We start from the raw sequence: 23160 nt of genomic DNA on the forward strand, positions 1-23160 counted from the left end.
CGCACAATATGCGTAAGAAAAAAATAACATATATACACACATATGTATACATTCATAATCATGGACGTGTTCATAACGTACACACACACACTTATACACGCACGCACACACACACACACATATATAAATATAAATATAGATAGATAGCTAAATGATAGATGAGTAGAGATAGACAGACAGGTGGATAGATAAATAGATACATAAATATATACTGATACAGACGTAGACATGTGTGTGTATATATATGTGTATATATGTATATATATATATATATAAATTATAATAAAGGGTTAATTGCAACAAGTTGCTCAAAACCACCTGCCGAAAATATTAGAAATAGCAGCCAAATTGATCACTATTTCTCCTACTATTAAAAAAAAAATTTTTTTTTTAAGTCTCCACAAACAAACAGAATTTGTAACCTGTATATGGTAAAAAGAAAGAAAATAACGAAATCCCTAGGAGAAATAGTGATCAATTTGGCTGCTATTTCTAATATTTTCGGTATGTGGTTTTGAGCAACTTGTTGTAATTAACCCTTTATTCTAATTAATATAATCCTTACCAAATATGGTCTTTTCCATACCGATAAATCTACTAGGTGAAATTTATAAATTTTATTAAATTAATTATATTTCACCCTTTTTTTGTATATATATATATATATATATATATATGTATATATAAATTAAATAATAAGGGTAGAAATTGATATTAATCAATTAAACCAGTGGCTTAGTATATTTTAAAAATATCTGAAGATTAAAAATTGTGTTAGAATCCTGATAGAAGAGAAAAAAAAAAGAATCATATTCCCTCTACACACTTTCCAACAGTGTAACCCTTTATATTCCTTTTTGTCTCTCCCTAATATATTCCCTCAAATTTTTCTAGTTCTAACTATCGCTCTTCGTTCTGCACCTCTTAGTCTCTCTCTTCGTTCACACACACACAATGTTTATATTGATTCGTTTTTTTTCTTCACAGACATCAAACACATGGATGTGAGATACGTTAGAGCGGGAAAGTTGGGTCGGAGGCGGGAAAATCATCTCAGGGATGTTTTTGTATTGTATGTAGTCTCTTGCTCTGTGTAAACACACGCACACACATTTATGCATATATACCTACACGCATATATATTTATATACTTTGTTGTATATATGTCTGTACTAGAAATATTTAAAAAAAAACATTCGCTAACACGTTTTAGAACATATATCAGTGTACACGTCTTATAATTTTTTATTTGCCAGCCTTTACTATTCAGGGTACTAATAGCGTAGACTGGACCCGGTTTGCGCAGCCGCGCGTCCACAACTGGTCATTCAGTGCGAGCAACAGAAGTCCAATGAATTCCACTAATTTAGACTCTTTTACTGATCTGCACAGCTCTGTTCATGATGGGCAGGATAGCGATGATTGTGTTAGTGATGAAAATTACGATGATATCTTGTTCTCTGATACCCCTTGCTTTTCTTTCAATAAACTGTTTGAAAATACTCAAAATACAAAAACTGAAAATACAGACTCCATTCCCAATTCCGTAGGAAAAGCCAACGACCGATGGAATCGAGTCTATATGGACACGAACATACATCATAAAGCTTCTAAGGTTGAATTTGTATTACTTCCTTAAAAATTTCACGTGAACATATATTGTAATTTCTTTTCTCATTTGGTTTATGTAAACTATTGAATGCCATATGTTGTATATTTGAATATTCCCTCTTTCCAAAAATCAGGAAATAATCTAATTTTTATTTCTGTTTATATTAGCAGCTGGTTCTTTCAATCAGCATTTGTTACATTTGCCGTGTAATTTCAAGCTGCTTTTCGCATAAATTGTTTTAATTGCAGTTGTTCATTTAATTGCAGTTGGTAGAAAAACATGTCAAACGTTTGTTCAACCTATTTAAGCTTATCTAATAACAGTTCACAAAGCGTATATTCCGTGGCCCTCAAACGGATGCATCATTTTGTATGTCCTCTTCAACTGACTACGATTTTTTGTCTTTATCAGATTGAGGGTCGAGCTGGGGATTTTGGGGTTCCCTCCTATCTCTCTCATTAGGAATGTATTAATACTATTTAACATTAATGTTAGCTAATCAATGGAATTAACTCTTTTCAAAGTACATAGTCCGAACTCAAAGACCGGTTATTTTGGGTTTTTTTTTTTAGAATTCCAATTTTTCGTGTTGACAGCAAAAAAAAAAAAAAAAACCCGAAGAAATTATCGAAAAGTAAATATGGCTGTGTGGTAAGTAGCTTGCTAACCAACCACATGGTTCCGGGTTCAGTCCCACTGCGTGGCATCTTGGGCAAGTGTCTTCTGCTATAGCCCCGGGCCGACCAATGCCTTGTGAGTGGATTTGGTAGACGGAAACTGAAAGAAGCCTGTCGTATATATGTATATATATGTATGTGTGTGTCTGTGTTTGTCCCCCTAGCATTGCTTGACAACCAATACTGGTGTGTTTACGTCCCCGTCACTTAGCGGTTCGGAAAAAGAGAACGATAGAATAAGTACTGGGCTTACAAAGAATAAGTCCCGGGGTCGATTTGCTCGACTAAAGGCGGTGACATATTCATTATGCACAGAATGTTATTTACCTAAATGGATTCCAGCGATTGGTTAAAATTGCCGAAATGCTCGAAATTAAAGATGAAATATCTTACAACCTATAGAATTTTCTCAATAAAGCCAAGAGAAAATGATGTTTTATAAACACATTCTACCAGTATACGAAGTTTAAAACTTTTTAGTTACCTAGAAATTATGTTACAAAGTGCCGTTCAAAAGGAAAAGATCCCATCTCTGCTCCACCTATCTTCTGTTGGGCTTGTATGTTATGCTTGTGAAAATCTGTTGAACCGAGTGAAATTGTAGTCCTGGGTGATAACAGTGCTGCCTGACTGGCATGTAAAATGCACCCACTACACTCTTGGAGTGGTTGGCATTAGGAAGGGCATCCAGCTTTAGAAACCTTGCCAAATCAGATTGGACCCTAGTTCGGCCTCCGGGCTTGCCAGTTCTGTCAAACTGTTCAACCCAGGCCAGAATGGAAAGCAGACATTAAACTCAATGATGATAATAAAGGTATGAATAATGATGGGGTGACAAATCTTCAAAATCACTTGAATAAAATGTGAAGGCTAAAATATATAAGCACCATTTTTATGTTTTGTATATCTGCCATTGCCTTGAGAGCAGTATTATTGAAAAAGTATGGTGTTAGTTTGCTTTCCCTGAAATTGATCTTTTATTTTCTTATTACTGTTTTTCCTCCACAGGTTCGTTTTGCTGCTGATGAGAAGTTAGAAACCAAGCACCTTATGCTTGCATGGAGCTATGCCTACCAAGCTGCCCGTAAAGGTGAATGGGTACAAATTCATATTGATTCAGAGAGGTTTCGACGTCGGATAGAAAACACTGAGCAAGTGTTGAAACCTATTTTAGATCCTTCTCACAGACTGAAGATCTTGGCTCTTCGGAAGAAATATGAACATTACTCAATGCATCTAGTAAAGAATTTGCCTAACTGAAGATTTATTGTATTTTTCTTTAGGTGAAACTACATTACAGACTGTTAAATGCAATCTTGTCACATACAGACAACTATCAAATGGATATCATCTTAAATGTCATCATTGAAGCATTCTGTGATACAAAATGAAATATTTTTGTAATTAAACTAAAAAGAAAACATTTCATGTGATGGTCTTTTGGAGCTTTGTAGATCATATAAACTTTGACCTAATATTTAAATTACTATTAACTCAACATTGTGGTTGGTGTTGGAAGTGGTGGTGTGTCTTTCATGACACACCATCTCTCTCTCATTACATGTATGTAGCAAGCAGCAGTTAATATATCTGGTCTCAGAGCTATTTATTATTTATTACATCTGGCTGACTCAGATTTTGAATTACTTTGGCAACCAGTCTCTGATTAAAGATGACTAACTCTAAATCCAATAGTGGTTTTTTTCTTTTGTATACCATCGTCTAAGTAAATTCTAAAATTATGACTTGGTACATTGTTGTAACTTTCTGGGTATGTTTTATGTACATGTACCTGACCAGCTATAAATATTTTACTGCTGTACATAAAGTAAACCACAGTGTAAGGGGAGGTAATAACAGATTAACATCTAAGAAGATAATTAAATTTATAGCATTCTCTTACAAAATCTTTGCTTTTTATGTAACATTCTTAATAAGATTAAGTTTTAAGGCAATTTTAAATAGCTAATGCTAATCAGTTAAATCTTACACTTTATGTGTGTGTGTGTGCGCGCCAAGCTGTATCGGCCTTTGCCTTTCCCTTGGGTAACACTGGCGGTGTGGAGAGGGGAGGCCGGTATACATGGGAAGACTGCTGGTCTTCCATAAGGCGAGCTGGCAGAATCGTTAGCACGGCGGGGGAAATGCTTAATGGTATTTCGTCTGTCTTTACGTTCTGAGTTCAAATTCTGCCAAGGTCGACTTTGCCTTTCATCCTTTTGAGGTCGAAAAATTAAGTACCAGTTGTGTACTGGGGTCGATCTAATCGACTTACCCCCTCCCAAAATTTTGGGCTTTGTGCCTAGAGTAGAAAAGAATATATATATATATATATATATACATATACACACACACAATAATGATCAGCTTTTTTCTTAATAATTCCTAACTTGGGAGTACTTCATCTTACATTGCATGCAGGTTATTGAAAGCCTTAAGGATTGGGTCTTATTTTACTTCTAGATACTAAATGTTTTCAAATTCATGTTATTTTAATTTCTCTCAAGTTACAATATTTTACATGAAGTCTGAATTTCTCAAATAAATTATAAATTTAAAATTTCATCTGTTTGTTGTTTCCCCCCGCCCCCTTCAAGTGTTCTAAGTATCTACTTCAAATAGAATGGTTTCATTTTGCGAATCATATTTTGAATGGCATTGATAAGGGGGAACATTAAAAAAAAATTTGTGGCTATTCATAGTTAGGGTTAACACAATACATACTTATGGTAGGGGAACAAACAGAACATAGAAAGCAGATGTGTGGTGAAGGCCAGGAGTAAAAAATATATACCAGTGACACATCATTTCTGGTTCAGTCCCATTGCATGATGCTCTTGACAAGTGTCTTCTGTTGTCCTGGACTGACCTAACTTTTGTAAGAGGATTTGATAGACAGAAACAAAGAAACCTGTCATGTGTGCTTGTTTGTCTTGACATTTGTAATCATAAATCTCATTTCCAATATTCTGCAAGGATATGTCTGGCCATGGAGAAATATTACCTTGCTTGGAAACTGTTGGTGACAGGACATCTGGTCATAGCAAATCTGCCTCAAGAAACTCCAATGCATGCAAGTATGGAAAAGTGGACGTTTTGGAATCCCTTGTCAGTTCAGATAAGGTAGTAAACTTTAGCATTGCATTATATAAGTTCATTTTGCAATTTGATACCAAGTTTGCTGAACAATTTAGTCAAATGTCTTCTATGTTACATTAGGTTGAACAACTCCGTGTGTGTGTATATAAATGTAAACAAATGAAAGGTATAAACATCAATGAGAAAACAACAAAAATTGGTGATCTATAAGATACTTAGTTTTTATTCTGTACTGAAATACACTCCCTTGTCTTGTACTGTCAGAAATTCCTGTTGGAAAGCAGTAACCAATGGAACTATCAGTCACCAATGGTGATATATATAAAATCATCATTCAGTGTTCATCACCAACAAAAGTAGCAACTCCCTGAACTTAGCCCAGCCTGTTCTTATTCTAACAGCTATGCTTTCTTAGCTGACTCCTCCACTGCTGACTTGGTCACCTAAGTAAGGGAAACTGTTTACCACTTCTAAGAATTCCCCTGTATGTTCCTTATTTGGTGGTTAATGCGAAAGCTAGGGATAGATGAGTGGTTGGTGAGGGCTGTACAAGCCATGTACAGGGATGTTGTCAGTAAGGTGAAGGTTAGCAACAAGTATAGCAAGGAATTCAGGGTGCAAGTAATGACTACACCACTGCACCTTTTGAGTCTATAGCTTGCACTTGGTACACCATATGGAATTTTCACCTACATATTGAGCAGGACTATCTCCCTGAAGGGATCAGTGAGTTGTCTGTTTTCCTCTTACTAGGACTTTGGTCTTTGCTAAATTAACTCTAAGGCCATTTAACTCCAGACTTTGCTTCCTTACCTGAAATTTCTTCTAGTTCTTATACTGATTCAGCTATAAGAACAAGGTCGTCAGTGTAGAGGAACTCAAAATAAGTAGCCAGTATTAAATTCCTCCGTTATTACCTGGAGGGCATGGCTTGTACAACTCTCATCAACCCCCTAGCTTCCGCATTGCCTACATCACAATTCTCTCTGACGCTGTCTTACAATTCGAAACACCTCATGCCACAGAATGTTGGTAAACTTCTTCCTTTCTGCTACTACCATTCTTCCAAGAATATTTCTTTGCTCTAATGGCCCTGTCTACTACACACTCCTCTACCACGCCACACTAGATCTGATTGGGACTTTGCACTATCCACATATTTGGTCTGTGGCATTTAGTAAGTTGACCCATAGGAACTTGTCTTCTGTTCCATGCCTATAGCCTTCCTCATTAAATGTCTCAATTAGGGCGTCTCTAAATCACTGACTATTCAAAGGATTCTAAAACTTCCAAATCCTTCGTTTCCAGACTGGTCTGCTTCTTGGAATCCTCCTAACCTGAAGTCATGACTAACCAATGTGGAGGGGTACATTCTTCACCAGGGAAGGTCTTTGCATTTATAACCAACCATGTATCTCACTTTCTGGTGAGAAAGCAGTCAATCTGACTAGTGTTGGTCACTGGATTTGTAGGTTATCAGATTACTGGCTGGTTTCTTGAAGTTGGTGTTGCAGATCATGAGGTTATTCACATCACAGAACTCCTGTAGCCCTGTTCCTTCCTTGTTTCAGGAAAAATTCCATAGCCCCTATGTATAATGTTGAAGACATCCAGGTGCTGGCCAACATGTTCACTGAAATCACCGGCCACAAAGATATGGTCTGCCATTTGTGGATTTTTTTTTTAATGCTGACATACAGTTCTGGCATGGTCGATGCCAGTACCGCCTGACTGTCTTCTGTGCTGGCAGCACGTAAAAAGCACCATTCGAGTGTGGTCATTGCCAGTGCTGCCTGACCTACCTTTCAATGTGCCTACATTGATAGTGTCAACTCTGAGGAAATGAAAGGGGAGGCAGGAGAGAACATGGAGAGGGTGGGATTCAGCATCTGAAAAAAAGGTTCTAATGAGCATTGGCCAATAGACATATAAAAATTGTCCTTTAATCTGCCATCATTCGTGTTATACTTGCTCCTGCCACTGAAAGTGGGTGCTATATAAGCATTGATAAATAAAAGTTAATTCATTACAGATAGATAAAATAGCTAACTGCTTAATTAATTAACTAAATTATAACTACTGCACAATCATGTTTTGGTACAAAGTAACAAGCTACCACCAGTGGCATAAATGTTGAGTATTACACAAGGTGTTACAAATTAAATACTTAGCAATGGACTAAAATGAAATTATTTGCAAGAACTCCCCAAACAAATGTATGGCCTTATGCTAATGTAAATAAATACATTTATGAATTCCAATCTATTTTTTTATTTCTTGGAGCTGTTAATGCCCTTTACAATTTTCACTCATATTTGAAATAGCTAATAAATGTTGAGTAGATAAGGTGTTAGACTACATTCTCATAGATTAAGAGTTCAAATTGGCTAGTATTTTGTTCTTGAGATGAAAATTTTAATGTATGATGGAAATAGGTGGTAGATCACATAAGAATCTTTAATATTGTCCTCTCCAGGAGGAAATTCAAGTTACATCTACTTAATGTTATGAAACTGGAACAAGCCTGATATTTACAAACCGAACAAATAATTATTGAATTAAAATATATACATGTGTTAACTGCACAAAATTATTACCATAAATGAATTATTCAAAAATTATGTGAAAATTGTTTTAAAATTGAATATCGAGAAAATCAACCAGAAGCATGATTAAGAGATTTTAGATTTTATTGATTAATGAACAAAACTAATGACATTTCTTATTTTTAACAAATTATTGTAATATGGCTTAATCTGAGAATTTGGAGGTAGCTTCCATAACATTTTCAATACTTCACAAAATATGAGAAAGTGAAGATATCTGATATTAATATGATTAATACTTGCATTCTTGAAGGTTAGGACATAAGGATAAAGCAAATACCAAGGACGTTCCACAGAGGCGCAGTTGTGACAAAGAATTAAAAAGAAATATATTGTGAGAAAGAAAGAAGGAAAAATATCTTAACCCTTTAGCATTCAGATTATTTTGTCAAATATAATGCTTATTTATTCACATTGCTCTGAATTAATCATTATCTTGTAGCTTTGAAATTTCAATGATGCATTGTTTAATTTTAGAATGACATTGCAGGGTAGTTGTGACAGACCTGATCTGGTCAGTTTGAGCACAAAATATTTGAGCCTGATAGTGTTGTATTGGTAATGTCCATCAGAAGGGCAGTTTGAATCTTCTGTGTGATTGCAGGGTTGCATGTCTCCGACATTGACTACAAGATAAATGTTGTTCTCTTTGGCAATGCAGCTAATAGTTTCCTGAATTTGTGTTCTTGGATAGAGATCAGGTTCATCACATGGAATCCATGGTTTCACTTTATTAGGCTGTGGTATAATGTCAAGAAAGTTCTCAATATCAGTACGAGAATAATTTCTCAAATGTGCAATAAGGCCGTTTTCAGGAAATACCAAAATATTCGTACCCTGAAAATATAAATATAATATATTTGCTAATAGCAAACACACTGTATGTACACGTACACACACACACACTTTATCATCATCATTTAATGTTCATTTTCCATGCTGGCAAGAGTTGGACAGTTTGACAGGAGTTGGCTAACCAGAAGACTGCACCAGGTTTCACTGTCTGTTTTGTCATGGTTTTTACAGCTGGATGCCCTTCCTAATGCCAACCACCTTACAGAGTGGATTGAGTGCTTTTTGCATGGCACCACTACTGGCAAGGTCTGTTTTGACATGGGTTTTACAAGTAAATACCCTTCCAAATGCCAACCACTTTATTGTGTGGACTGGATGCTTTTTACATGACATCAGCACTGGCTGGGTCACCAAGTAACTCACAAGACAAAGATCCGTTGAGAGGTGGGGTATTGGTGGAGGTGGTCTTGTGCCAGGTGATGAGAGGTTACAATGTGACAGAGGGCCAGAAATAGGTGTCTTGCTTTACGGGAGATACATAGTTATCCAGTCAGAGAGAGAAACCAAAGGAATGATCAAGAATGAAAGGAAGTTGGCAAGTGAGAGATGGTGGTGATGTGCCAGGGCACACCCTCAAGGTACAGGGATCAGAATATAAATGAGATGGTAGAGTATTACTAAGGGTGCATGCATGAATAGTGAATTCATATGAATGCACACAACAGGGGTAAATGCACTGACTGGTGAAACCTGGGTATATAGAGGATGGGGACACAACAGGATAGCTATGATACTGTGGGCAGGGCAGTGAGGACAGGATTTGGGAGCAAGAGATGAGCATAGTGCAAGAAAATGAGGAAGAGAAGATGAAGTTTGATTTAGAGGGATAAGTTGTGTGAAAAGTTTTATTGTTAAATGTGGGTGGACATACAGCACTTCCAGAACACAGTCTCTCTGAAGTAAGAGGGAGCTTCTCAAGAACCTCGTATCACCAGACATCTCAGTTCATTGTCATTGCCTCCATGAAGCCCAACACCTTGATATATATATATATATATATATATATTATATATATATATATATATATATATATATATATATATGTATGTATATATATATATATATGTATATATATATATATAATATATATATGTGTGTGTATATATATATATGTATATATGTATATACATATATACATATATATATATATATGTATATATATATTATACATATATTATATATATATGTATATATATATATATATATACATATATATATATATATATTTAAATTTATATATATGTATATATATATATACACATATATTAAATTAGAGATAAAACCGCTATTAGGCAAATCATACAATGAAAAACTTAAGCCAATACATAAGATTAATTAATTTATATTATTTTAATATATATCAAACTTATTAAAAAAGATAATTAATATAACACATATATATATATTTTTTTACATAAGAAAAAACAACTTTCAGGAACATTAGTGGTTTATTGGGGTGGAAGGTTGTGAATTTTTCCCATATTGAAGTATGCTAAGCTGAAAATTATTTTATATTTCATGGTTGTCAGCCAGGGTTGCCAAATTGTGTAAATAAAAATACAAGAGTTAAGGAATGGAGTAGATAAAATCCAGGCTACATATGTTTCGTAGCAAGTAGAACCTTGGAAGTGGCAAAAATCCAAGCAAGGTGTATACCACAAGTTACTCTTCAGGCCAAAGATATTTTGATTAACTGAAGTTTACTTTGTCGTTAGGAGGCCCATGTTAACACATAATATAATATATTACACACACTCACACACACATATATACAGACAGATAATATGAATATTTCAAAAGCAACTTTTATATAAATTGATGTTTAATTTAAATCACTAGCATTGAGACCATTGAAGAGAATGTATAATTTTTGCAAACTTATTAATGCCTATGCTTAGCAAAATCCATCACTGTGAATGAAGCCTTTCAAGAAAGCTACTCAAGCATTCAGTAGACCTATATTTTGTCTACTAAATAAAGTGAATAACCTCTCAATTTATTTGCTATATCATCATAGAGAGATTAGTGACACAAATATTAAAACAAGCAATTTTTTTTTAATGCTTAATCCTTTTAGATTTTACACTTACAAAAGCTTAAATCAACTGTGGCTTGGTACAAGAAAGATAACGCTGTGAAACAAAATTTCAATTTTTTTTTGTTTTTAGTCAGTAAGTCTAGGAGCATGAGTGGCTGTGTGGTAAGTAGCTTGCTTACTAACCACATGGTTCGGGTTCAGTCCCACTGCGTGGCACCTTGGGCAAGTGTCTTCTACTATAGCCTCGAGCCGACCAAAGCCTTGTGAGTGGATTTGGTAGACAGAAACTGAAAGAAGCCCTGGGGTCAATTTGCTCGACTAAAGGTGGTGCTCCAGCATGGCCACAGTCAAATGACTGAAACAAGTAAAAGAGTAAGTATTATTTCCAATTTGCGTCTAGCTAGAAATCAAAGGAAATGATTACTACTCCCTCCAATCTTAGCTTTTGTAACCTGGACATCAATGTTTTCCATTACATTTCAGACAGATTCAGCACTGAGTTGCTGAAGCAGAAATATCATTATAGCAAATATTCTGCTCAAAACCACAGGTTTGCTTGTCAGTTGCTTGACCTTAACCACCTGAACATGTCTCTTAGTGAATACCAATCTCTGATCAAGAGCAAGAGCAAGAGTAATGGAGGAGCATTAGAGTCATGTGCTGAGAGGGATTCTTTGGGGTTGAATAAATGTAAGAAAAGTTTGAAGGAAATCTCTTTATATATAAACGACAAAATGTCTGTGTGTGTGTGTGCATGTCCTTTATACAAATCCACAATTTTTCAGTTAGAGGGCTCGCACTTTCTATGGTCATTCATAACCGTCCAAGGGTGGTCGTGCACATCTTTACATTTCCCCAGTCACCATTAAAGCCATTAAAAAAAATCAATAGAAGTGACTTTTTTGTGAATTTTCTATCCAAAACCCAATCAAAATGCCTGAAACTTGATATGCCAATTGAATGCTAGCTAGCTGTATGTGATTGGTCAGAGATTTGGACAGTACTCGCATATATGTGTGCACGTATGCAGCTGTATATGCATGCACGTATGCAGCTGTATATGCATGCACGTATGCAGCTGTATATGCATGCACTAGCCCTATGACCCGGCATTGCCAGGTCATAGTGCTAGTATTAGCCATTTTTCATACTTTCTAGGAGTAAGCAAATAGGAAATAACAGTTGCTACCCAAGGACAAAAATCATGTTACACATTGTAATATATGCACTCACAAAAGAAAATTGTTCTTTTTAACTTGGCTCAAGGATAAAGTATAGTCAATAAAATCAATGCCAGAATATTGCTGGAACTTATTTTAGCAACTGCAGACAAGTCAATTCCAGCAGGAATTAATAATGTGAATGGATAAATTTAACAGTAAGTTAAATGCTTTGCAATTTCACTGCCACATCTGGCTGAAGGTATTTGTCAGTCCTCCAAGATTGCAGCAATTCATACCAGTTATATACAAGGTTCAAGTCGAAATACAGACCTCTTTCTAACTAATGCTGAAGCCAGATATCAAAATTAAGGATTTTGTTTTCCTCTGCACTCAGAAAATGTTTTTTGTTGTTGATTGTGAATCTAAGTACCTTATTGAACAAAAGAGCTTCTGCATAGTCATACAACATGCTAGAAACGGCAGTCAGATTTCAAGCAAATCACTATTTACTGACTTACAAATGAAAGGAGACATTAGCCAATGTAGTTGTAGACAAATGAGAGGATCATCATGGATTTGTTTGATCAGTGCCAAACAATGACTTGTGAAGCCGCAGTTTAGCCAACAAGTGATATAAAAAGAAACAGAAATTACTGAGTCTCTCAGGAAATTCAGTAAAGTTAAGAGAAGCTTTGGTAACATGTCAGTGTAACCAAGTTGTCTGTTGTTAAGTTCATATCTTGATCTGTTGTGTAATTTTTGTAAACAAAATGCTCTTTCAGCAGGTGGAGTCTGGTTCCAGTTCTTCCCAGGTTGTTATATGTATGTATACACACTTATATATCTATATATACATATGTGCGTATAGTGGGGAGTGCCCCCCCCCCCACTTGTCATGCAGGAAAATGGGGCCTGGTTGCCTTCTGGGAAGGCAACATACATATGTGTGTGTGTGCATGTATGTGTGTGTGTGCACATGCATGTGTGTATGTGTATGTATGTATACCTTTTTTACTTTCTAATATTTTACTTTGTAGCAAGTCATAAAATGTGGCAATATGACTTAATGGTCGTTTGCCCGAACAAGCATAATTGTTGGTAATCCCATTGGTTAAAATTATTGTCCATGTTTGAATTCTAAACTTTCGTCAAAGAGAATTCTTTCACAAAATATGGTTCTTAGAATTCAGGTATGAGCAGTTATAAAAAAACTGATTTGGGGGAAATTAATCAGTGTTCATAGGATGTTACTAAACTCCACGACACTCACTCATTGAGATATTGGCTATTTTTTATGCCATGTCTATGATAAAAATCCAACAAGACTTATCTGAATTGTTGTGAACTCTAGTAGTTAGTATGAAGGATTAGCTAGTGTGACTTTTAAGTTGTAATTCTCTACAACAAAATGACTTTACTTTCCAACTGTACTATAAATGTTAAATGTACATAAATAAAGTAATGTAGTAATTATTTTCTCTTTCTTCATGTACTTTTTCCTTCAACTTTTAATATCAAATATTTCTGTTAATCAAATTTTGTGTAATGAAACTGTCATCTATTTTCTATTGAAAATTTTATATATTTTTCACAAGTGTCTCTACTTTTATGATGTGGTGGTTTATCTATGAGATCACATCAGGAGGTCACCACTTTTTATAGTGGTGTTTTGTTACTGTTTGTGTAACACTACTTTTATATGTTTCCTATTTGGAAATAGATAAATATATTTTATTTTTGAAGTAGGAATATATATTGATAAATACGTCACTTATAGCTTACTTATAAGTGTTATCATTATACATAAATCCTGACTCCAGCTACATAAACACCATAGCGAGAAATATATACTCTGAAACGCTAACAGTCAAGGAGGATCTCACTGAACTTTGCCCAGCCTATTCTTATTCTAGCAGCAATGCTCTTAGAGCATCCACTTCCACTACTGACTTGGTCACCTAGGTAATGGAAGCTATCAACCATTATTTTTTCCTGCTGGAATTTGATGGAGCCTGGAGTCTATTTTCTGTACATTTTTAGTGTTAATTGTACTTGTGTACATTCTATACACAAAAACTATTTTTCCTGTTAACTTTCCTCTGATATTGCTGCACTTCTTATGTGTCCATTGGGTACATCTTATGGAGTTACTACCTACATCTTTTCTATAAGTCGAGCAGGGTCATCAACCTAAGAGATTTGTGACTTATCTGCTCACCTACTTACTAAGACTTTGTTTTTTGCTAGATTAACTCTAAGACCCTTTGATTCTAGACCTTGCTTCCATACCTGAAATTGCTTCTCTAGTTCTGGAACTGATTTGGCTATAGAACAAGGTCATCAGCATAGAGGAGTTCCCAGGGGCAGCCTGTCTTAAATTTCTCTGTTATTGCCTGGAGAACTGATAAGAGGGGGCTGAGGACTGATCCTTCATGAACCCCTACTTGCACCCTGAATTCCTTGCTATACTTGTTGCTAACCTTCACCTTACTGACAACATCCCTGTACATGGCTTGTACAGCCCTCACCAACCACTCATCTATCCCTAGCTTTCGCATTGACCACCAAATAAAGGATCAGGGGACTCTATCAAAGGCTTTCTCCATGTTGACAAAAGCCAGGTACAGGGATTTATTTTTGGCTTGATATTTCTCCTGCAGTTACCTAACCAGGAATATGACGTCAATTGTGCCTCGGCCTGACACAACTCTGAACTGCATCTCATCTATCTACACTAACTCTCTCCCTAATTAATTGAGCTATGACCCTTTCAGTAACTTTAGGTGCAGACATGGGTGTGTAGTAAGAAGCTTACTTTCAGTCCTACTGTATGTCTCCTACAATAGCCTTGGGCCAGTCAAAGCCTTGTGAGTGGATTTGGTAAATGGAAACTGAAAAAAGCCTGTCTTGGAATGATACAGCATAGCCCCTGCACAAAATGACATGCAAATTCATAAAGATTTCCATATTTTTCATTAGCCATGCCACAGCATGGCCACAGTCTTAGGGCTAAAACATGTAAAAGAATAGAAGAATATATTTGTGTCTTTGTGTTTGTCCCCCAACATAGCTTAACAACCACTGTTGGTTTGTTTGCATCCCTGTAAAAAACGTACTGGGGTTGAATCATTTGACTAAAAACTCTTCAAGGCAGTACCCCAGCATGGGAATAGTCTAAATGACTGAAACAAGTAAAAGATTAAAAAATACTTACACACATATATATATATATATAGGGGTAGGAGTGGCTGTATGGTAAGTAGCTTGCTTACGAACCACATGGTTCCAGGTTCAGTCCCACTGGGTGGCACCTTGGGCAAATGTCTTCTACTGTAGCCTTGAGTTGACCAAAACCTTGTGAGTGTTTGTGTGTCTGTGTTTGTCCCCCCAATATCGCTTGACAACCGATGCTGGTGTGTTTACGTCCCCCATAACTCAGCAGTTTGGCAAAAGACACCGATAGAATAAGTCTTGGGGTCGATTTGCTCAACTAAAGGCAGTGCTCCAGCATGGCCACAGATAATGACTGTGTACATACACATGCATGTGTGTATCCCTACTAGTGTATCAACCAGAGACTATCAGATGTTGTCACAATGTGCTTCCTCACATTGTTATAGGTTTTCAATGATGCCACCCTTAGCATTTTCCCTGAATGAAACACCCGTCTGTCACTTTTTACAGCTGAATGGACAGGAGCATGGGAAATGACACGTTTTGCTCAAGAACACAACACATAGATCTTTTACCTTTTTTTTTACTCCTTTCAGTTATTAGACTGCAGCCATGCCAGGGCACCGCCTTCAATTTTTGATCAAATGAATCAATCCCAGGCCTTACTGTTTTTATTTTTTAAGCTTGCTATTATTCTATCAGTATATAAACAGATTGGGTTTATTTACATTTGTGAAGGAAAAACGATATCCTTCCACCACCCCTAACTAACCCTAACCCCCAAACAGACTGAAATGCAATAGATCGATACTAGGGTCATAATTATAGGTGACAATTTCATATGACACAGCAAGAAAAAAACTGCTGTTTAAACCGAAAAGATCCCATAGTACATGTAACACTCGTCCGTCTTTACTCTGGAAGTTCAAATTCCACCGAGGTTTGCTTTGCCTGTCATCCTTTCGAGGTCAATGAAATAAAAAGCAATAAAAAGAACTAGGGTCCAGGCAATAGAATTACGTCTCCCCTCCAAATTACAGGCCCCTATCATTATCTTCATTATTATTTATGCACTCAGAAACGAATTGAAGTGAAATGTCGACTTTGGCGGAAAGTCCTGAGTTTAAATATGGCCGAGGTCGACTTTGCCTTCATCCCTTTCGGGTAATACTAAGTTCCTATATTCTACTTCTCCCCTCACTCGCATCAAAGATTGCTGGCCTTGGGCAAATTTGAAACCATCGTCATCATCACTATTATTAATACAACATTAAAGTAATCTTATTATCAAGGCCTCATAAACAACAATTAGGACAATTATATGGAATTATCCATATTAATTATTCTATCACTTCTATTTCCGTTAATTTCCTTTATATCCATTTATTACATACAACAATATTCATCACATGTAAAAGTCGTCATAGGTTTTCAGAAATTCATTTCATTAGAATTATTAATTAAGACGAGCAAATATATTTTCCTAATTTTGTTAAGTTTCCAATTCGAAATAATTACTTTACGATCAAGAGGTTCACATAATTCTATTATTACATTATTATTATTAGTAGTAGTATTATCACCTTTGCAGCATTAAAGTAAATCTTTGTCAACATACCGTATTCAGATACAAACAACGAGTCAGTGATCAGTAATTAAGCACCTTAATTAATAATTTACAGGGACCAAGTGGTTTGGAGTGTTGTAAAAGTTATTTCCCTTTATCTGGTTGCATTTCTTTTCTTCTCCAACAGTCCCATTATTCTCTACTGTCCCATTCTGGGAACATCTTCATCTTGAAGAGTTTTCAAATTTTCACCAGAACAGCTGAGTTTTTATAGGGAGCTGTAGCCTCAAAAACAAGCCATGGACCTTTTCACTTTGACCGGCAGATGTAAAAAATAATTGCTTTGTAAATAAACACTTTTAAACCTCGTATACTGGTAGAATGTGTTACATAAAACATCTTTTTCTCTTGGCTTTCTTGAGAAAATTCTGTAGTTTGTAAGCTATTTGTTGTTAAATTTACTTGCATTTTGGCAATTTCAACCAATCAATGACGTCTACTGAGGTGAATACAAATTCTGCTGTTGTTTGCCAACAACAACTTCCTGCGGTCTCCATTTAGTTTGTCATTTCATATCAGTCACGTTCGTATGAATAAAAGATTGTGGCGTTAGGGTTTGGTGTGGGGGAAAGGTTTCTTTTTTCTTCAGAAATGTAAATAAACCCACATGGGTTTACAAGTGACAGCTACACTGCCGAAAGGTCTTGTTGACTAGTTCTTATCTTGCCATTTTGCTGCATACGTGAAAAGTTTCAAGTTTTTTTGTCTGCAAAAGGGAGTCCATGCTTCTGCCCTATACAAAGATATGCTCAAAATACAAGATTTGTATACAATTATTTTAGTTATCAGACTGACATCATGTTCACGCACATACATACATATATCAAATTAAATACACAATTGAAAGGGCTACTACTAGTTTCATGCTATTATGATACTTGAACAGGAATATTAATAGAATATGCCTCGTATCTTAAGGGCATACAGCCAAAGAAACCAAGCCAAATCTGAGTGGAACCAGGAGAAGCACTCTGGCTTTCCAGCACCTGTCACACTTTCCCACCTAAGCCTGCAAAGAAAATGGATGTTAAAGGATGATGATGATGATGATGATGAAAATACAACAAAGACAAAATCAATGTCACTTAAAACTTTTATTCCTTATTCCCATTCCTTTATTCTCTCATAATAAATTCCTCAAAAATCCAGCACAATCATCTTCAGAAACCAAAGTCATCTCTGTGTTGATATATTTAGATATATAAATGATATTGAAGGTGTGATTCACGAATTTCATGTTGACATCCAAGAAACTGAAGTTGATAATGTCAAGCTTGAAGAGGAATAAACCCTGTCTTTTAGCAGACAAAATATTCATAATTGTTGTCCTGTTGTAATAAATTTTAATACTGATGCGGTTACACTTGTGTATGAATACTCACATATGTACTTAAGATGCCATTTGCAGAGAATGGTTTACCACAGATATGACACTGATATGGTTTTTCCTCCAGTATGAATAGGTTTGTAACTATTGCTAGAGAATGATTCACTAGATATCAGAATCCTGTGGCTTCTTTCCCGTATGGGTACGTTTGTGTTTAGAGAAGACCCCACTTTGGGAGAATGATTTACCACAGATATTACAATGATATGGCTTCTCTCCTGTATGAATACGTTTGTGATTATTTAAAGTACTGTTGTGAGAAAATGATTTACCACAAATATCACACTGATATGGGTATTCCTCAGTATGAATACGCTTGTGACCAGTCAAATAAGTATTTCTAGAGAATGATTTACCACGGATATACACTTGTGATCAGTCAAAGAAGTATTTCTAGAGAATGATTTACCACAGATATCACACTGATATGGGTATTCCTCAGTATGAATACGCTTGTGATCAGTCAAAGAAGTATTTCTAGAGAATGATTTACCACAGATATCACACTGATATGGGTATTCCTCAGTATGAATACGCTTGTGATCAGTCAAAGAAGTATTTCTAGAGAATGATTTACCACAGATATCACACTGATATGGGTATTCCTCAGTATGAATACGCTTGTGATCAGTCAAAGAAGTATTTCTAGAGAATGATTTACCACAGATATCACACTGATATGGGTATTCCTCAGTATGAATATACTTGTGATCAGTCAAAGAAGTATTTCTAGAGAATGATTTACCACAGATATCACACTGATATGGGTATTCCTCAGTATGAATACGCTTGTGATCAGTCAAAGAAGTATTTCTAGAGAATGATTTACCACAGATATCACACTGATATGGGTATTCCTCAGTATGAATATACTTGTGATCAGTCAAAGAAGTATTTCTAGAGAATGATTTACCACAGATATCACACTGATATGGGTATTCCTCAGTATGAATACGCTTGTAATCAGTCAAAGAAGTATTTCTAGAGAATGATTTACCACAGATATCACACTGATATGGGTATTCCTCAGTATGAATATGCTTGTGATCAGTCAAAGAAGTATTTCTAGAGAATGATTTACCACAGATATCACACTGATATGGGTATTCCTCAGTATGAATACGCTTGTGATCAGTCAAAGAAGTATTTCTAGAGAATGATTTACCACAGATATCACACTGATATGGGTACTCCTCAGTATGAATACGCTTGTGATCAGTCACAGAAGTATTTCTAGAGAATATTTACCACAGATATCACACTGATATGGGTATTCCTCAGTATGAATACGCTTGTGATCAGTCAAAGAAGTATTTCTAGAGAATGATTTACCACAGATATCACACTGATATGGGTATTCCTCAGTATGAATACGCTTGTGATCAGTCAAAGAAGTATTTCTAGAGAATGATTTACCACAGATATCACACTGATATGGGTATTCCTCAGTATGAATACGCTTGTGATCAGTCAAAGAAGTATTTCTAGAGAATGATTTACCACAGATATCACACTGATATGGGTATTCCTCAGTATGAATACGCTTGTGATCAGTCAAAGAAGTATTTCCAGAGAATGATTTACCACAGATATCACACTGATATGGGTATTCCTCAGTATGAATATGCTTGTGATCAGTCAAAGAAGTATTTCTAGAGAATGATTTACCACAGATATCACACTGATATGGGTATTCCTCAGTGTGAATACGCTTATGAATACGCTTGCTGTACTCTTTTGCCGCAACTTTCTCTCACTCTTTCTTCTGTTGGCCTGCTCACTTAGCCAGTGGGGTGGCGTCATTTGAAGGCTAAAACAATGCGAAACGCATTGTGACCAGCGATGTGTAGCAACATGGCCTGGTCGGTCACGGTGATCACGTTGATATATATGAATATATATTTTTACAACCATCCAGCATTCTGAACATCTTTTTTCTTTCATATGTATTAAATCGGTACATCACCCCCAATACTTCTAATATACATATATATATATATATATATATATATATATATAATATATATATAGGATCTAAGAGGTAATGGTGTCATTGAGATCCAAAGTCGTCAGGTAATGCTGAATAAGTGCCATAGACTGACCATAGTTAATTCCAGGTTCGGTGATTTTGGGAATAAGGGGTTCAACGTTGGTCATCTGTCAGTGTATGTAAATAAGAATTTTTTGCATAATGCAATAAAAAACCAAGGCCGTGTAGATATTAGAACATTTATAGATAGAAGGTCTTACACCTGTTTTCAGGATATTTATTAATTATATCCCTTCATTGGAGATGATGTGGGAGGATTGTTAATTAATAGTTAATTTGGATAGGATACAAAATAGAGAGTGAGGTGGAGGAAAGAAAATAGATGTGAGATATGTAGGGGCATTGAATTTGTAGATCCATTTTTAGGCAGAATGGTAGATATGTAAGATTCCAATACTTTCTGAGAAAAATCCAGCAGTATTTAAAATTGTTTATTCCAAGTATAAAGTTTATACACAATGTAAGATTCCAATACCTTAAGAGTAAGATTCAACAGTATTTAAAAGTGGTCATTCCAAGTACAGAATTTATACACTATGGTTTTTTTTTTTAATCTCATTACGCAAAAAATTCTTATATATATATACATATACATGCATATAAAAGTAATCAATTTAATGTCAGAATATAGAGTGATCAATGGTTCTGCATTCACAAAGCATTTGTAGATGCAAAACATTTGGTCACTCTATGACTGGACATCAACTCAATAACTTTAATAAATTAGTGCCAATGTTTACACACACACACAAGCATATATATATATATATATATATATATATATATTCAATTTTCAATAGCTAGAAGTGAGACATACTTCTGATGACACCCACACACACATATAACTCCATCCCCAACCGCTTGACACCTTCCATACATCATCTCATACTTTGTGTGGGATTTTTCCTTGCATCTTGTCACCAACATCTTATTTTCATCCCAGATACTTCCCCCCACTCTTAGGTAAAAGTATGTTAACTGTGTATCTTCCCTATAGCAAAACATTTCTTCCTTGGTGCAAAATCACATCCCAGGCCTTTTATTAAACTCTTTCCTCCCACTTAGCGAAGTGAACTGCTTTTTTTGTCTTTTTTTTTCATATCTTGCTGTATTACTTGTCAACCCCTCACTAGTGTTGGTAGTAAGAAACAAGCACCCAGTGCACACTGCGAAGTTGTTAGCGCTAGGAAGTGTCCTTAACTTATATTTCCCGCGAAATCCACTCCTTCGGGTGATTAACGTTAATCAACATTAAACTGGATTTATTTATGATACGGGGTAAGATATAACACATTTCTTTAATAAAAGCCAATGAACCCGGCTACTTGACAGTGAAAGTTTTAAATATTGCTGCACCAATTTTTTTAGCTTGTATTAAATAATTTTGACCTCATAACCCATTAAAATAATTGCATTATGTTTTTAACTTATCTCTCTGCTTTTATATAATATATTGCGTGTGTAGGTATGTATAAATTTATATATAGAAAGAGATTTTAAAAGTGTCCTGTATATATAGTTTTCTAATCTGGCAACCCTATCCAAACATGTCCCTTATGAGCCTATACAATTGATGATACAGCATAGAATTCACACTTGATCAATGTATGATAAAAGTTACACATTTCTCCAAACTAATCTACAATAAATGTTTGTTTCCAAGTTATATAATTTGATGACATTTTTAATATGCTAAGGTGCAGTGATGAGAGATAAACAAATGGATAAGTTTGTTCCTTAAATGCTAATGACGGTGGTTATCTAGTGAATATGTGGTGGAGCCATTTCGTAGATGGTAACCATGTGAGAGTGAATGTATGGAAAATATATTTCCTAGTCACTGAGAAAATGTTAAAATGTAACAATTGTTGGAAATTCTCAACAGAACTGAACAGCAGAAGGTCTTCAGAGACAAAACCCCACAGAGGCAAGTCTTTTGCTCCCTTGTTACATTCTACCAATTATTTCTAACTTATCACTCGCTCTCTACTCCACATTTGACAGCATCTATTTCCTTCTATTTATTGCACATGTACATCTACTATTTTTCGTGTTGACGTTCCTCTAATATTGCTGCACATCTTATGTATCCATAACTTGCACTGGCTACACCTTATGGAGTTTCTGCATATTCCCTTTCCATATTTCAAGCAGGGCCATTTCCCTGTAAGATTTGTCTGCTTACTAACTTACTAAGACTTTGGTCTCTGTTAAATTAACTTTAAGGCCCACTAATTGCAGACCCTGCTTACACACCTGAAATTTCTTTTCTCTTGCTGGTATTGATTCAGCTGTAAGATAATCAGCATAGAGGATCTCACTGGGGCAGCCCAGTATATATGTGTGTTTGTGTGTGTGTGTCTGTATTGTGGTTAGTGACTAAATTATAGTGATGTTTATGTTTGATCTGTTCTAAAAGTCATGACGCTTGTGAACACTAATTTCTTAAATAGATCTACTCAGTAAGAGGTGACCTAGGGCTAAACAACAGTGACTTATCATGTTTCCTAAGACAGTACAACGTTATTGTCCAGTATTTTGTAGTTTAGCATTTTACATAATATTTGAAGGTGGACGAGCTGAAGGCTGTGCATATGTGGACATTACACAAGGTTGTATAATATAACTTTAATAACAAAATTAATTTTAAAGACTAATTATTGGGGTAAAAGTTTATATCCACAGTTTATCATTATGAAAATGTAGTTATATTTTCTATTGTTGAATCTCTGCTTTTTAAGTCTTTCCTATATCTTCTACTGTTTCTGTGTCATTTTAGAATATGAGATGCTTGTGTTATAAAGGAATTTTTACATCAGATACATCATGAATATTGATCATCACTTGGAGACTAATGGAAGATATTATAAAT

General features: G+C 35.4%; 2 protein-coding genes across 2 annotated transcripts; one reads left to right on the forward strand and one right to left on the reverse strand.

The window, feature by feature from the left end:
• The first annotated feature begins 1325 nt into the window (after positions 1-1325).
• Positions 1326-4175, forward strand: LOC118766896. The gene is made up of 2 exons (XM_036510755.1): positions 1326-1615; positions 3298-4175. The coding sequence occupies exons 1-2, from the start codon at positions 1352-1354 to the stop codon at positions 3547-3549; spliced, it is 516 nt and encodes a 171-aa protein (XP_036366648.1). The 5' UTR covers positions 1326-1351; the 3' UTR covers positions 3550-4175.
• A 13788-nt stretch (positions 4176-17963) lies between these two features.
• Positions 17964-21201, reverse strand: LOC118767046 (zinc finger protein 708-like). Its single transcript, XM_036510988.1, has 4 exons — positions 21178-21201; positions 19585-19919; positions 18944-19471; positions 17964-18470 (listed from the first exon to the last, which is right to left on the reverse strand). The coding sequence occupies exons 1-4, from the start codon at positions 21199-21201 to the stop codon at positions 18344-18346; spliced, it is 1014 nt and encodes a 337-aa protein (XP_036366881.1). The 3' UTR covers positions 17964-18343.
• Positions 21202-23160: the final 1959 nt, after the last annotated feature.

The sequence above is a fragment of the Octopus sinensis genome, linkage group LG18 (genome assembly GCF_006345805.1).
Source record: "Octopus sinensis linkage group LG18, ASM634580v1, whole genome shotgun sequence".
NCBI lineage: Eukaryota > Metazoa > Mollusca > Cephalopoda > Octopoda > Octopodidae > Octopus > Octopus sinensis.